The sequence below is a fragment of the Haliaeetus leucocephalus genome, unplaced genomic scaffold (assembly GCF_000737465.1).
Source record: "Haliaeetus leucocephalus isolate CR32 unplaced genomic scaffold, Haliaeetus_leucocephalus-4.0 Scaffold228, whole genome shotgun sequence".
NCBI lineage: Eukaryota > Metazoa > Chordata > Aves > Accipitriformes > Accipitridae > Haliaeetus > Haliaeetus leucocephalus.
This window is the reverse complement of record NW_010972664.1, coordinates 22,339,366-22,352,182: the sequence shown is the minus strand read 5'-3', so window position 1 is coordinate 22,352,182 and position 12,817 is coordinate 22,339,366. Positions and strand designations below refer to the sequence as shown.

General features: G+C 39.8%; 1 protein-coding gene across 1 annotated transcript in view; it reads left to right on the top strand.

The window, feature by feature from the left end:
* The window catches only part of SPAG17 (sperm associated antigen 17), a 99,006-nt gene that overhangs the window by 66,981 nt on the left and 19,208 nt on the right, over positions 1 to 12,817 (top strand). Inside the window, exons 25-32 of the mRNA XM_010567509.1 lie at positions 137 to 510; positions 2,141 to 2,270; positions 3,855 to 4,075; positions 4,363 to 4,507; positions 5,651 to 5,805; positions 7,672 to 7,848; positions 10,018 to 10,145; positions 11,229 to 11,359. Of these exons, the coding sequence (XP_010565811.1) occupies positions 137 to 510; positions 2,141 to 2,270; positions 3,855 to 4,075; positions 4,363 to 4,507; positions 5,651 to 5,805; positions 7,672 to 7,848; positions 10,018 to 10,145; positions 11,229 to 11,359 (1,461 nt within the window). The remainder of the gene's footprint in view (positions 1 to 136; positions 511 to 2,140; positions 2,271 to 3,854; positions 4,076 to 4,362; positions 4,508 to 5,650; positions 5,806 to 7,671; positions 7,849 to 10,017; positions 10,146 to 11,228; positions 11,360 to 12,817) is intronic.

Below are 12,817 nucleotides of genomic sequence, written 5' to 3'. Positions count from 1 at the left end.
ATTACAGAGGAAGCCAGGGAGGGTTAGCCTTACTCACCTAAATTTGTATACCTCCTATAGACACCATGATGCTGGGGGTTTAACACTGTTTGAATGTGTGCTACGCAGTATTAATTAATTCAGAATTTGTTTTCAGATTTGAAAGGTGAAGCCACTACAGCTGAAGCTAAGAAAGAGGTGGTAAAAAAGAGGGAGGCTGAAACAGATGAAGCCAAGGAAGAGGAGTTTGGAAAAGGTGAGGCCAAAGCAAATAAAGCAAAAGAGGAAGAGGTTATGGAAAGTGGAGAGAAGGAACATGAGGTTACAGAAGGTGAAATAAAGCATGAAGACACCAAAAGAGAACAGGCCAAGCAGCCTACTCCGGATATTTTGGTTAGACAGAGTTATCCCCAAAAGGTAAAGAACTCTCATCTCTATATGTCTGTGGCAAGGCAAACAGAACAAGAGGTGTCAAGAGTCATCACCAGTCAAGGAACTGTCATAAAGTACATGATGGATGGATCTACCCAGGTATGTTTAGTAGAATTCATTGAAAGCAGCCTGCATGTGTGATTACGCTTGAACTTGTGCTTGTCAACTGAGATAGAGAAGTGTCCAGTTTGTAGATGGAGTTAACTAACCACTGAGTTATGTGGCCATGTCAAGACTAAAATGCACTTGGCTTTGTTCAGAATCAGAACTTAAGGCACATAGGGAGATTAAATGATGAAAACTTCAGGCATGTGAAGATTTTAGGCAACTTTGGGTTTAGGAAATAGCTGAATGTGGTTTTGAGAACTGCATTCCTGGATATAAACACCTAAAGTGTGGATTAGCTGGGCTTTGGGTATTTTTGGCAACAGAAAAGCATCCATATATTTTTTCAGTCATCTGAACAGACATATGGGATCCAGAAAGGACTTGAATTGTTCTTCAATCCTGCAGACACCTTTAGGTATCCTAAATTTTCATCGAAAAGACTTTATATTCCTAAGTACCTTCTTTGTTTACACATATTTAGGTTGTCTGGAGTTCTGGTTCCTTTTAGGTGCTATAGGCTAGATACCAACTTTGCAGATACTGTAATCAATCTACAAGCAACTCTCTTTTTAAAGTGTAAGACTGTATGTGTAGTTCGCAAACAGGTGAAAAGAGGAGTCATCTGTTTTGACTTGGAAACTGTCAAAATAATTCCTTATTTCCTCAAGTTTTTCTTCTAAGTGGACCACAACTCCTAGTACAAGTTCTTTACATTCATTCATTACATTAGATCTTAAACTATTTAGCCAGGATTTCTGAGAAACTTACCCATTTCAGAAATATGCAAAGGAGCTAGCTGCTCTATGTCTATATATTCTCAACATACTTTTTCCTGACAGAAGAATATAGATCTTAATGTGCCTACCATGATTGTACCATAGTCTTTGTATAAGCACTTTATGAGTGCATCCTTCTTTATATTAACTCAATGTTTGTGACTCATCAAGAATATATTGCATATAGATAAGCATTCAAAAAAGAATAAATTGTTAATTACCTTACAGTAACTGTAACTCTTGAGATGTTTCTATATGTTGTCCATTTGTTTTCCACATTGTACCATCTTTTCCCTAGAATATCTGTACTGTAAATGAATTCAGGGATGATTGTTCCCTGCCACACAGGGAACATGCATATTAAGAGTTGAGTGTAATGGACAATAGATCTCAGAAACCAGCTATAATAAGATAAATAACCATGACTTCTTTTTGTTAGCTGTCTTGATAGCTAAAAAATTAACAGCAATCCTAGACATGTGGAATACCTGAATACAGATCAATATGGTGATACAAATGCATTACCACTGCAACGAAAAAAAAATCATCAACCTTTGACCACTTAAATAGTCAAAGAATAATCTTTACTGTTTACTTTTATAATGCCTATTTGTTACTAAATAGAGTCCCCGTTAATTATATACGTCAACTACAGCAATTAGCAGTCCTTTCTTTTTGAGATAGCTTCTTTATTTCTTATATTCATTCTGAGAGTCTTTTACTTTCCTCCACCCCCATCACCCACAATATTCTAGTGACTATTGCATTTGCAACACATTCTTTTGAGACTTTCTATTGGTAGTTGAAGTGATTTTTAACCTCTAGTATGTCCTTGATTGCTGTAGATTCTGTTTGCTGATGGCACAGTGAGTAGGAGTCCTGATTCTGGTCCTGTCCTACCACCACCTACAATTCCAGATAACATGCAACTGTTACCAGAATCAGAGCCTTCACCTGAGACCAGCACTAAGAAAGGTAACATTTCCAGTGTTTTGGACACATTTAAAGTTAGCAGGGATGATGATACTTAACAAAGGGCATATTTCTTTAGTCTGAAAATTCTGCTAGTGTGAAAATGCAATTTTATCTGTACTCAGCTGCTGCACACTACTAATTTGTTACCTTCATATCAAATAATTTCTCTCCTACTCCAGTTTTATTTTTCCTCTAACATGCTAGGACTGTAATAAGGATAAGGGTGGGTAAGATCTACATCAGTAGCAGAGCGATTCAACACAAAGTATTTTAAAAGAAATCCTTGTAGCTACACTAGTGTCAAATCCTTACTTATGTGTTACACAGTTTTTAGTTTTGGCATTGAGAAATGCTTCTCTCACAAAGGACTTACTGTATTTTTCTTTCTCGTTGTATGTATTCCAAGGCACCTACTATTGGTCATTATTAATTGGTTGTATGGACTTGTGGTCTGTCCCAATATAACCATTCTCACGTTATTGTGTTTGGCTGAGAAAGAACCAAATAACAGTTTACTTCATACCTCAGTGTAGTCCGAGACCGCTGTCAGTGCTCCTTAGTCCAAAGAATAATTATGACTTCTCATAATATTAACATATAATTTAATGGATGTATGTGAATAAAAATTGCTGCCAAAGAGAAAAGTCTTTTAAAAAAGAGACTTTCAAGCCCAATCTTTGTTCTGAGGATATTCCTTAGGATAATTGGAAGGATATTTGAGAACTTCCCTGACAAACCAGCTTCTAATTTTCAGTCTCAGTATCTGTGGCCAGTGTATATGCTTCATTCCTTATCCTTTATTTATGATCACTTCCCCCCGCCCCCCCTGACTTTTTCTCTCCACTGCCATAGTCTTGACAAATTTATAGTGAAAAGTTTCATCTCTCTTTGGCTTCCCCCCCCGCCCCCCAGGATGTATATGCTGTAAGCCTTTTAGGCTTCTCTCTGAACTATGCTGTTGTCTTTTGTATACTTTTAGTCTAAGTTCCTTTTCTTGAATATGGGAGACCAGAGTTCTCTATCACATTCTTAGTAAGATCTCTCCAATTCCCTTTCACAACTGAATCGCCATCCTTTTCTTCTGATATACCATAGGATTGTGTTTGCCTTTTTGTCACCGTATTTTCACACTGGTAACTTGTGTTCAGGTCTGTCTTTTCTTCTACTGTTGGAAACTTGTCTGAAGCATAAATTATTTTTATTCCTTTTTGCATTAAATTTCATTCTAATGGGGTGTATCATCATATTACTTCAATCTTCAGGCTCGTGGGGCAGTTTTGGATGCCTTCTTTCTGTAATCCATTCAGATTTTCTTCTGCGTTGATAGTCCCTTCCAAAGTCTTGTCATAATCAGGTGTCATTAGCATGCTGTTTACTTTTTCTGTGTCATTAATGAACACATTAAATAAGATTATTTCAAGGGCATGCCTTGAGTAACAGCACTTGTAATTGTCCTCCAGCCTGATAAATAGTTCTTCTTTCAATTCTGTCAAAACCAATACTCACAGAAACTCTTCACTTTCTTGATTTTGCCTTTTGCTTTAGAGAATGCCAAGTCTGATACAGAAGTTTTTGTTTCTGCAGGGAAAGGCAGTGACAGAAACAGCGTATCACACCCAAACAAGGATGAGTTCTTTGAAAATACTGTGCAGGGTCTGGTTAATTCTGAGCAACCTAAGGAGAACCCGGCAGGAACCTGGATAACAACTACGCCATCAGGCATTCGAGTGGGCACGGAGGGAGGAAAGAGAATGGATCTGAAACCAGTCTTAATCTATCAGGCAACTGACCCAGCTGATGGAACGGTATTACTATTTTTGTGTTACTATAGCACTGTTTACTAAGCTAAGAGACAGGGCTGGCATTGTATAAGTTGTAGGATTTGTTCTTTGAACATATATCCTACAGGTTGTCTTATTACACTGTTACTAATATAAAAGGTTTAGATTTTGAAGAAAATGCCCATCCTCGGTCTCTGGTAGATCAAGTTGCAGTAGTCTTCAGAGTTTCAGTACATAATGCCTTGTTTTACTGTTGTTGCTGTTACAATATCACAGAGCTAATATAAATGAGTATTCCTTCATTCTTTCAGGTAATGACTGTACGAGATGATGAAGTGATAATTGTTGAGAAGCTGGATGGCAGCAGAGTAGTAGATCATGCTGATGGTACTAGGATCACAACTTTTTATCAAAACTGTGAAGAACTTTTTGTACCAGAGGATAGTGAGGAAACAGGTAAAATCAAAAGGGGAGCACTTATCTCTGCTATATCTTGTGAAGCCGATAATTGTCAAAATATGCTAAAGAAGGCTCATACCAATAGCCTAGATAATAAATCCACTAGTGCAGTCTAGGCTTAGTTTGTCTGCTCTGTCTTTTTTTATTCAGTATTCAGGGCAAAAATTACATTGTAGCAAACAGGCAAATTTCCTTCTTTCCATGTATATACTTACGTGACCCACCTTCCCAATGAGACCACAAGTGCCTGAGTTCTAGTATGTTCGTTGCCTGCTCTCCACCTACTCTGATACAACAAGCAAGCTGACTTGAGTCTTAACCGAATAGGGTATAAGGACCAGGGCATCCTCATATTTCCCAGAGAGGCCATGGACTCACCAACCTTAGACGTATTCAAAATTTGATTGAATGTGGCCATGGAAAATGCCACACCTAGTAGAAGTGAAACTATATTCACCTGAAACAAGTGGGGCTAATGGTCATCTGTGTTTCTTCTGGCTGGCAGTATATTCTGTATGCTTAGTTCAGTTGCTGGCTAAGTTCTGTAATTAACATGAAGTATATATTTACTGTGTGGGTGTCAAGGACTGTTGTGTTCAAACACAGTAGAAAGTTCTGGTTGTGGAACACCTCTCTCTAGGGTTTTAAAAATCAAAACAATGACCTTGAACTGGTCTGCCTGTTCAGTGGGAAGGCAATTAACATACAGATTAACATACCGGTTTGATTTGTTTTCCCTGACTTCTGCTGCTGAAAAGGAATTTCTTCACATCTTAGAGCTTGTATCACAGGCCTAAAAAATTTCAGTGGTCCAACTTGTATGTTACAAATATCCAGATCATTATGGTTAGTACTGTACCTGATAAATTAGAGAGTACTCTCCTGACCACACCAGCTACAGATGGGTACAGACTTTTTTTTTGCTGTTGGATTTTCCTATATTCAGTGCACAGTCCAAAAACTTGAATGTTGCATATTGTTCACCTAACATAAAATCATGTGATAAAGGATGTTATGAAATCTGAGGGTCTTTTACTGAGGAGATAAAGGTCCAGCCTTATGAGAGAAAAGGCAAATTGAATCCTAAGACTTTTCTATGGTTCATGTGCTCCTGCCTAGTTGTTCTGTATTAATTCTTAGATGAACCCTCGGAAGCCGTCACAAGGAAGGTGAAATGTATGCAAGTAGAGAATCCTGAGTTTGCTACTGTTATAATAAATTGTGAGGACGGTACCTGTTGTACCATCTTTGGAGATGGGACTTCTATTATAGCAAAGCCACAGGGAACATATCAGGTGGGAATTATTTTTAGTTTGTGACAGTGAAATGTATCATTGTGTTCCAAGTTCCCTGCCATCAGCGTCTCTCACCTTGACTATTTTAACTCCCTTCTTTATAGCCTTCACAATTCCTATGATTCCATCTCTTTTGTACTCTGCCAATATTTAGATATTAGAGGTCCCAGTCAACTGGAAGCTGGCAAGTGTTGTCCCAATATTCAAGAAGGAAGACCCTGGTAATTACAGGCCTGTCAGTCTCACTTCAGTGCCTGGTAAAATTATAGAGAAGATTATTCTGGGAGTTACTGAAAAACACTTGAGAAACAATACAGTCATTGGTCATAGCCAGCATGGGTTCGCAAGGGGAAAGTCCTGCTTAACTAACTTAATTTCCTTTTATGACAATGTCACCCATCTAGTTGACCAAGGGAAGCCAGTAGATGTGGTTTTTTTATTTTAAGCAAAGCTTTTGATACTGTCTCTCACAGTATCCTTCTGGACCAAATGTCAAGCACACAGCTAGACAAGTCCATAATACGTTGAGTGAGCAACTGGCTGACAAGTCGGGCTCAAAGAGTTATAGTAAATAGGGTTGCATCAGGCTGGCAGCCAGTCACCAGTGGGGTTCCCCAGGGCTCAGTTTTGGGGCCAATGGTCTTTAATGTTTTTATTAAATCATCTGGACACAGGAATCAAATGTACATTAAGTTTGATGATGATACTAAACTAGGAGGAGCTGTGGACTCCCTTGAGGGTGGAGAGGCCTCACAGACAGATCTGGATAGACTAGAGAGCTGGGCAATCACCAACTGTATGACATTTAACAAGAGCAAGTGCCGGATTCTCCACCTGAGATGGGATAATCCTGGTTATGCATACAAATTGGGGGACGAGAGGCTGGGGAGCAGTGCCGTGGAGAGAGATATAGGGCTTTGGGTAGATGGCAAGTTGAATATGAGTCAACAGTGTGCCCTGGCAGCCAAAAGGACCATGTTCTGGGGTGCATCAAGCAGAGCATCACTAGCCGGTCAAGGGAGGTGATTGTCCCACTCTACACTGCACTGGTGCAGCCCCACCTCAAGTTCTGTGTGCAGTTTTGGGCGCCCTGAGTATAAGAAGGACATCAGACTATTAGAGTGTGTCCAGAGAAGGGCAACCAAGATGGTTCAAGGTCTTGAGCGCAAGACTTACAAGGAGCAGCTGAGGCGATTTGGTTTGTTCAGCTTGGAGAAGAGAAGGCTGAGGGGTGACCTCATCATTGGGGGGTGACCTCATCACAGTTTACACCTTCCTGAAGGGGGACAGTGGAGGGGGAGGTGCTGATGTCCTCTTTCTGGTGACCAGCAATAGGACACGAGGAAATGGAATGAAGCTGCATCAGGGGAAGTTCAGATTGAATGTTAGGAAAAGGCTCTTCACTGAGAGGGTGATCGGTCACTGGAACAGGCTCCCCAGGAAAGTAGTCATGGCACCAAGCCTGTCAGAGTTCAAGGAGTGTCTGGATGATGCTTTTAGTCATATCATTGAGTTTTAGGTAGTCCTGAGAGGAGCAGGGAGTTGGACTCAGTGATCCTTATGTGTCCCTTCCAACTTGAGATATTCTACGATTCTATGATACTTCCTCAAAACTGTATAGTATATTTAAATCACAAGCTAAAATTTCCTGAAGTTAAAGAAAATATTACAGAGACTAACATCAGCCTAACTCCTGGACCTCATCTTCCTTCTTTCTCTCCCTCTAGTCCTTCAAAACTGGATGATTCAGTAGTAAAGGTCTGAGAGCTCTCCTCTTGATTTGCATCTATTGTTCGTTTTCATGGTACCTCTAAACTGAAGATTTCACCTTTCAAGACTGAATCTCTTCCCTTCTTACTGTGATAGGTTTTACCCAAGAAGACAAGCTCTCTTTTCATTGATGAAGATTGCTCAGCAGTTTATACCCATGAAGTTTACAATTTCATCAGCAAGAAAGAAGAGAAACAAGCAGGGAGATACATTATGAAACACACTTCTAGCACTATTTGTGAGATGATGGATCCCGAAGGAAATCTTTTTAAGGTAAAATACATGGAAAGGAACAAGTTTCTGCATTTTAAGTAATTTTTATCTTATAAACACCTCTCAAAGTCAACTTGTAGCCTTGTAGTACTTATTCTTAAAGTAGCTTAGCTAGCCAGAAGAAACAGTTCCTGAATCAGGTCTCTGAAATGTTCTTGAGGATGTGATGGGTTTCCCTGTTTTTGGTATTTCCCCCTTTTTAGAGAGGTTGAAATAAAACACATGGTCTACAGTTTACCTCACCTGTGAAGTTAACTTAATTAGCATGACTTGTCTTATAGCAAAAAGTCATCTCTGCAAATGAGGATTAAAAATGAGAGAGCATATTGGCTTTTCAGAAGGTCCGTAGAAACACTCTAATCTGCCTGGTAAGGCGAATATTGTTGTAAAAGGAATGATTCAGTCTTCTAAAGTCATACTGATTGTGCTGTGCTCCTTTTACACCTAAGAGACATTTTTGAGCTAGGTTAGTACTTAGTTTTGAGTTCAGGAAACATCATGTAAGTGTCTGTGACCTACATACTATTTTCTAATTAAAGGTTATAATTAAACATTCTAAGTGTGACATCCTTAGAGTATACTTTCTATTGTTGCAGTTGTAATCATTACCATTTTCCCAGATTCCTGTGAAACAGCACTGCGGTTCCGCTGGACATATGCATTATAATAAAGTTTTAACTTTGTTTCCTAGGCTGAAGAAACAGTGCTTATATAAATCTATGCTATCTGTCACTCTCTCCCTAACAAATTTTGAACTGATCAACAGAGGGGTAGAAATTTCAAAGATAGCCAGTTCCTACAAAATCAGTGCAATTCAAAGCAGGCCAGAAGTTGCTTGGCATCGGAATCAGCACGTCCTGCTTTTTCTCAGCTTATACGTAGGGAACAAGGGAAGAAGGTTGAGGCAGCCGTGGGGCAGTTGAACGTATTGTGGGAGTAGTGATCACAGGGGATATGGGGCAGTGTAGTAAGAAAGGTGAGATTAATGGTTAGTAGGGATGGCAACCAGGTACACGTGTAATAGCATTGGTTTTTCCTCTGTCCTAGTCACACCTGAGACTAGAGTGAAATGGGCATGGACTGGGTGTGGCAGATTCAGTTCATGGACCACCCTTTGAATCACTTTGGTTTAAACTGTATCTTCCAAAGGCAACTGTCCTTCAACTGACTATACTAAGAATTAGAGGCATTATTATACCTTGTGTGCATATGTTAATGGCATGTAAGTTAATCATCACGAGATGGAAATACTGTAGAAATTCACTCAGTATTATCATAAGATTATCTGAGACCATATTTTTAAAGTGAATAAATGCCTGAAAAGGGACCCCTCTATCCATATATACCTATATATATCTATACGTATATATAGGTAGATATATAATCTGTATCTATATCTATGTCTCTTCATATATCAACATGTATATAGATGTGTATATATTTATACATACATATATACACCAGGTATATGTAGGTGGATAGATAAACATATATATAATTTATATCTTATCGTATGTCAACATGTATATAAATGTGTGTATATATAGGGGTATATATTTATACATACATTCACCTATATACCTCTATATAGGTGAATATATACACACATGTATGTATATACACATTTATATATATACACACATTTATATGAGTATATATGTATGTCCTATGTAATTATTAACTAACATTATAGTGTATAGACAATTATGTATATATTTGTGTGTAGGTGTATATACATAGATACATATATACCTCACAGAGGTACATCAGTACCTGTCTGAGTATACAGTTACCTGGCTTGACCAGCAAGTGAGTATTTTTGTGTGAAGTTGCCTATTGATGCCTGCAGATATATATGTTGAAGATGGAATGTAAGCATGGATGGCCCCATTTGACAGCTAACAATCCTTGAGCATTTATTAAATACGAGCATGTGATATTAGCATTTATGATATAGCATGTCTTTCTAGAAGTGTTTGGTTTGATTTTTTCACTGCCTTTTCAGTTTTGGTCGTCTTTTCTTTTTCCTGTGAATTCCAGGTTGCTCAACCTGAAATATGTTTTTTCTGTCTCTTTCATTGGGCTAACTGTCATATTACAGTTCAGCAGGAAGTTACTATTTTAAATGTATCAAGTAACTCAAGTAATTTTATATAATTTCTATTACAGGTCATGGCTGATGGCAGCACATCTGTGTGTGTTCCTAGCATTGGCTCTCATGACAAGGAAGACAGAAGTTCAGCATCAGCACTCCCAGAAGTTAACAAACCTATCACTTATGATGAGCATGTCCCCAGGTAAACTGCACTGGATTCATAGGTTTACACTTTCTTTCTTCACTACACTGTATTTGTACAGGGTTTGTAGATTTGCGCTTCCTTTGTTCAGTACTCTGTATTTGCACATTTGATGTCGTTATTTTGGAGTTCCTTTTTCTTGCCACGTCATCACAGTACTTTTTCATTTTTGTCATCTGGAAAAGAATGCAGTTTGAAAGCCATTGGATTTGATCAGTGTGGTGGGTTGACCTCGGCCTCCCGCCAAACACCCACCCAGCTGCTCTCTCACTCCCCCTCCTTAACAGGACAAGGGGGGAAAATAAGATGCAAAAGGTCGTGGGTCAAGATAAAGACAGGGAGATCACTTTCCAATTACCGTCACAGGCAAAACAGACTCAATTTGGGGAAAATTAATTTAATTTATTGCCAATTAAAACAGAGTTGGATGGTGAGAAACAAAGACAAAAAACTAAAACACCTTCCCCTACCCCCTCTTCCTCTCAGGCTCAACATCACTGCCTCATTCCTGACCCCTCTACCTCCTCCCCACCCCAGCCGCGCAGGGAATGGGAGGTTGCCATCAGTCCATAACAGCTCCTCTCTGCTGCTCCTTCCTCCTCACACTTTTCCCACGCTCTATCGTGGGTCCTTCCCACGGGCTGCAGTCCTTTTGGTTAAACCTGCTCCAGCGTGGGTTCTCCACAGCCTGCGGTTCCTTCAGGAAATATCCACCTGCACTGGCGTGGTCCTCTCCACGGGCTGCAGGGGAATCACTGCTCTGGCACCAGGACCACCTCCTCTCCCTCCTCCTTCTCTGACCTTGGTGGCTGCAGGGCTGTTTCTCATACTTTATCCCTCACTCGTCACTGCCTGTGTGGCATTTTGCCCTTTCTTACACACACTTTCCCTGAGGCACCACTATCTTGGCTGTGGGGCTCAGCTGTGCCCTGTGGAGGGTCTGTTGGAGCCGGCTGGGACCATCTGTGTCCAGCACAGGGCAGCCCCTGGTCGCTCCTCACAGCAGCCGCCCTGCAGACCCTCGCTGCCAACACGTTGCCTCCTACGGCTGATACAATCCCATGTGTGTGGCTGGCTCTGTAGGTTCTTCATTGTCTACGCGGATGGTTCTGGAACTGAGCTCCTGCGGAGCAGGGATGTACACCGGTATCTTGCCGAAGCCTGTAGTGATCCCACTGCTGCTGTCTTGCAGGATCCTGTACAAGAACGTCCAGGTAGGAAAATCTTTATTTCTTTTCCGATGAACTAACAGAAATAGGTGGAGTCAGAAGTTTTGAAGTTCTTATTTGGACAGGAAATTTGAAAATGTTTTTCCCCATGTAGAGAGGCACCCACACTTCTGGTAGTGAAGCATGGGCAAGAAGGAGCCTTTGGAAAACTCTGGGAAGCAGAGAATTAACAGAATGACACTGTGAAGCGATAAGTGAACAAACAACTAGCATATCTTTATCCTCTCTCAGACACGCAAACAAAAGTGATTTGCAAATGCATAGATTCTCTGTGTATTTACCATCGAAAAACATTGACTGTATCACAGTCTTCATTAACCATAGAGCTCTGTTTACCAATGAAGACAATGATACTCTGATGTTGACCCTTTGTCTGTTGGAAAGGATAAATATATGTAATTAAGAAGCTGGAAAAATATGACTGAAATAGGGGATGCCAGTAGTACATGGCACCAACCACCTCGTAGTAGCAATACAGGAAGTTACATCCTGAAATGATTGGTTATCATTGCAAAGTTAGTTGGAGACACTGTGTTTCTATAAAATACACCGTGACTTAATAGGTAGATCCTAAGAAAATAAATATATCTTTAAAAAGACAGGAACATATATTTCCCCTGAATATGGCAGGAAGATAAGGATAGTTTGCTTCAAGTCATAAAGTACTAAGACATTCTTCTCAAAGTTTTATATCATAAGCATGGAGAGCAGTTTTCCTACCTACTACTCTTGCCAGGTTTTGCACATTTTTTAAATGCTGCTTCTGTTTGCAATAATGACCAGTTCCCCATTGTATAAAATGAATGAAATCATTTTGCCACGGGAAGAGGAAAAGAGAAAGGGCACTGGGGGAGACAGAAAGATAGGGAAGGTGGAAAGATCAGGAAGATGGAGAAGATAGATACCCAGTAAAAATCCCAGTCAAGAAAACCTGCTCGCAACCAGCAGTCATTTATAATAGTAGCACGTCTGCTTTTCCAGGCTTCATACTCTACCTTTCTCAATAGTGGCTCCATTTGTCTTGACACCAAGGTTCTACAATTTTGTAGCATTGTGACAAAGTACCTCAGTGGTCATATCCATTTTGAAGGCCACCTATGGGGTAGATAATAGTAGATTAAGTAGACTTTTGGGTTGGAAAAAAAATTTTGAAGAACATTAAAATTAATCAGAACAATAAAAAGAGATAATAAATCATCTCTAATGGAATCCATCCAGTGATCAGATTGTAAATTATAAAATACAGTGAAGAATTATGCATGGTCTTGAAGGTCTTTTCCAACCTAAATGATTCTATGATTCTATGTTCTGAATATGATGTACTTCTGAGATTAGTATTCAGTATACATGGGTCAATGGTCTGCTCGTCCTTGTTTGGGATACTCCACACACTATACAACCGAGCTGTTACCCAAGACTCCAAGCAAGTAGCATAGGCAGCCT